Raw genomic sequence first — 3245 nt, 5'->3', positions numbered from 1 at the left:
CTACGGGACTAACGTCAGTTTTAGAACAGTTCCTGCGGGACGTCACGGGGACTACGTCCAGGTTTTTTTAGAACAGTTGACGCTGTTTCTGGGGAACGTCTCGCAGACTAGTCCAGGTTGTTTAACAGTCTGCGTGCGGGGACGTCCAGAGACTACGTCCAGTTTTAGACAGTCGGGGAGGCTCACAGGGGAAGACTTACGGCGTCAGGTTTTAGCTATACGTCCTGCAGGGCGCGACGGAGATACGTCCAGTTTTTAGACAGATGCTGTCGAAGACCACGGCGACTAAGTCCAGTTTTAGACAGCCTCTTGCCGGGACGTCCGGAGACTAGTCCAGGTAGGAACAGTCCCATGCAGGCCGACTCACGAGAACACCGTCAGTTCTTTACGAACATCTGACCCCCCTGGGGCACTCACGGGACTACTGTCCAGAGTTTTTTAGAACAGTCTGGGGGTGGGAAGTATTCCCATGAGACTACGTACCAGGTTTTATGCAGTTGCGGGTGAAGTCATACGAGACTACCGGCCACACGGTCTCTAGAAATGCTAATGCGTGGGACGTCAAGGAGAACCTTACGTCAAGGTTTTAGTTAAAGACACTATGAGGGGATACGATTACGGAGACTCGACGTCAGGTTTACGAAGTATCCCGAGGGACGTCATAAGAGGACTACGTCCAGCGTTTTAGGACAGTCTGTGGGTGACGTCCCCGCAGACTGTCTAAACTGGACGTAGTCTCTGTGACGTCCCCGCAGACTGTCTAAAACTGGACGTAGTCTCTGCAGAAGTTTCCGTCTGTACAGTCTGTTGTTCATATTTGAGCAGACAAACTCTCCAGAGGAAACACAGTTCAACTTTTAGCTTCAGACAGCTGTGATGGAGGACGACCTGTTTGAACCTGGACTGTGTAACATTAATTAATATTAATTAACGAGCGCGGTTGTGCTGCCCTCGCCTGAAAGTGTAGTATCTGCCTTCAAACTATTAAAGGACACATTGACAGAAACGCTGTTCTGTTTCTCACCAGGTCTTCATCATCACTCTCATCGGCGACATCAAGTTCCAGCACTTCAACCCGGTCCTGGAGACGTACATCAACAAGCACTTCAGTGCCACTTTGGCGTACACGTGAGTCTGAGCGCTGTTGTTGTTGTTCATCTTCTTCTTCTTCTTCTTCTTCTTCTTCTACCCTCGATGACGCTCGGCTCCTTCGCCTCTTCAGGAAGCTAACCCGAGTCCTCAACTACTACGTGGGCCACGCCGAGGAGCCCGCCCTCACTGAGAGGCTGTACGCGGCTCTCAAAGCTCTCAAGTACCTGTTCAGGTTCATCGTCCAGTCCCGGGTTCTTTATCTCAGGTACTGCTGCTGCACACACACACCTGAGTGTCGCTCTTATGGTTTGAAGATGAGCACTCGTGACGCGGCGCTTGCTTTGATTCACAGATTCTACGGGAACAGCGAGGACGGAGACGCCTTCTTCAACTCCATCCGGACCCTTTTCCTGTCGTTCAACACGCTCATGGACCGGCCGCTGGACGAGGGGGTGAAGATAAAGGTACGGCGGATGAAGTTACTGAGAAGTTTTACAAAGTGAGGCGAGGAGAAGCTCGCTGTGCCTGATTCAGCCTCGTCTTCTCTTCCAGGGAGCGATACTGAAATACCTCCCCAGCATCATTAACGACATCCAGACTGTGTTTGATCCCGTGGAGCTCAGGTAACTCTCCGGAGGGTTTGCACAGCAGGAAATGATAATTGCCTGACTCACTGCGAATTATCATATTTACCTCTGAGTGGAGGAGGCGTTCTTCTCTGTGAAATCAGCCCGCCGTGTGTGCTTCTCATTAGCCTGCAGTGACAATAATTAACGAGACGTGAGGCATTAAAATCACGCCGCAGCTGCCTCGGCTTCTCTCTCTTTTCTCAGCGTTCTCCTGGCGAAGTTCATCGAGAGCATTCCCGACTCCCAGCTCGTGCGTCAGAAGCTGGGCTGCATGTGTAAGATGGTGGAGAGCGACCTGTTCCGGCAGCCAGGTACGAGTCCTCGCAGATCACATGGTGCCCCGTGAAGGAGCGTGTGCTGCAGCTCTGTTTCCGTCCGCAGATTGTCGCGACGTGCTCCTGCCGCTTGTCACCGACCAGCTGAGCGGGCAGCTGGACGACCACTCGAGTAAGCCGGACCACGAGGCCTGCGCTCAGCTGCTCAGCACCGTGCTGGACAACCTGGACCGCAAAGACGTGGTAAGAGCCGGGTCGCACAAAAACAGTGGATACGTTATTCATAGCTTATCTTATGTATTGCCCGGCTCCTGTTCTGGCACAACACCAGGCCTGTAAACCTCTTCTTCTTCTTCCCGGTGGTCCAAACACTGACACTCCCGCGGTGCTCTGAGCTCACGAACTGAGCTAACATGAGCTAACAGCAGCTAGCAAACTGAGCTAACAGCAGCTAGCAAACTGAGCTAACATTATCCAACAGCAGCTAACAGACTGAGCTAACATTAGCTAACAGCAGCTAACAAACTGAGCTAACATGAGCTAACAGCTTCTTACAGACATACTGACTCATGACTCGTGAGCTCCGGCTCTGTTCAGTGAGTTTGACGTCTCGGTCTCAGACGTCTGTTGGGGACGTCGGAGTAAAAACCGGCTGCTGCTCTCCAGGTGATCCCGGCTTCTCTTTTAAAGGTTGTCATGACGCCCCAGGGCAAACCAGCAGCATGCTGCAGGGATCACACACCTGGCCTGGCAGCGTCTTGTATTTGCTCCTGAAGGAGCTGGAACATCTGGTCTTTGTGTTAACCTGCTGTCACCGTCACATCGACCCACACACGAGGTTTAAATGAACGAATCCAAAGATGCAAATTGGATTTTATTTGTCGAGATCTGTCTCTGAGATTTCTGCCACCACAACACAATGAAGGTTTTTCTTTGTGCTGCATTAAAAACTGGCAGGAACATTTCTTTCCACGCACACAAAGTCCCAGCTGCTCCGGATAATCAAGAACATTCTTTATTAGAAACATCGGAAAATGATTTTTAACAGTAATATTCCTGACTAGTCCAGCAGCAGTCAGCCCAGAACCAGAACCAGACCCAGCAGCAGCTGATCTCACTGCCTAGTCCAGCAGCAGTCAGCCCAGCTCGGCGTCTGTCTTTCAGCCTTTTATTTCACCAAGCTCTCACCAACCACTAAAAGTCAGTCCCACATTTACTCTTGTCCGGCGGCTTCTTGCTCGCTCACTCT

The 3245-nt window shown here is 51.4% G+C and overlaps 1 protein-coding gene across 1 annotated transcript; it reads left to right on the top strand.

Moving 5' to 3' along the window:
- Positions 1-1027: 1027 nt before the first annotated feature.
- Positions 1028-2355, top strand: LOC113745108 (dedicator of cytokinesis protein 5-like; the record flags this gene model as incomplete). The annotated part of the gene is made up of 6 exons (XM_027276587.1): positions 1028-1128; positions 1223-1357; positions 1445-1556; positions 1645-1715; positions 1926-2032; positions 2103-2355. Coding segments are annotated over 6 exons (759 nt in total), but the record flags the coding sequence as incomplete, so codon positions are not given.
- Positions 2356-3245: the final 890 nt, after the last annotated feature.

The sequence above is a fragment of the Larimichthys crocea genome, unplaced genomic scaffold (genome assembly GCF_000972845.2).
Source record: "Larimichthys crocea isolate SSNF unplaced genomic scaffold, L_crocea_2.0 scaffold45693, whole genome shotgun sequence".
In the NCBI taxonomy this organism is placed as follows: domain Eukaryota; kingdom Metazoa; phylum Chordata; class Actinopteri; family Sciaenidae; genus Larimichthys; species Larimichthys crocea.
This window is presented reverse-complemented; position numbering and strand designations above follow the sequence as displayed.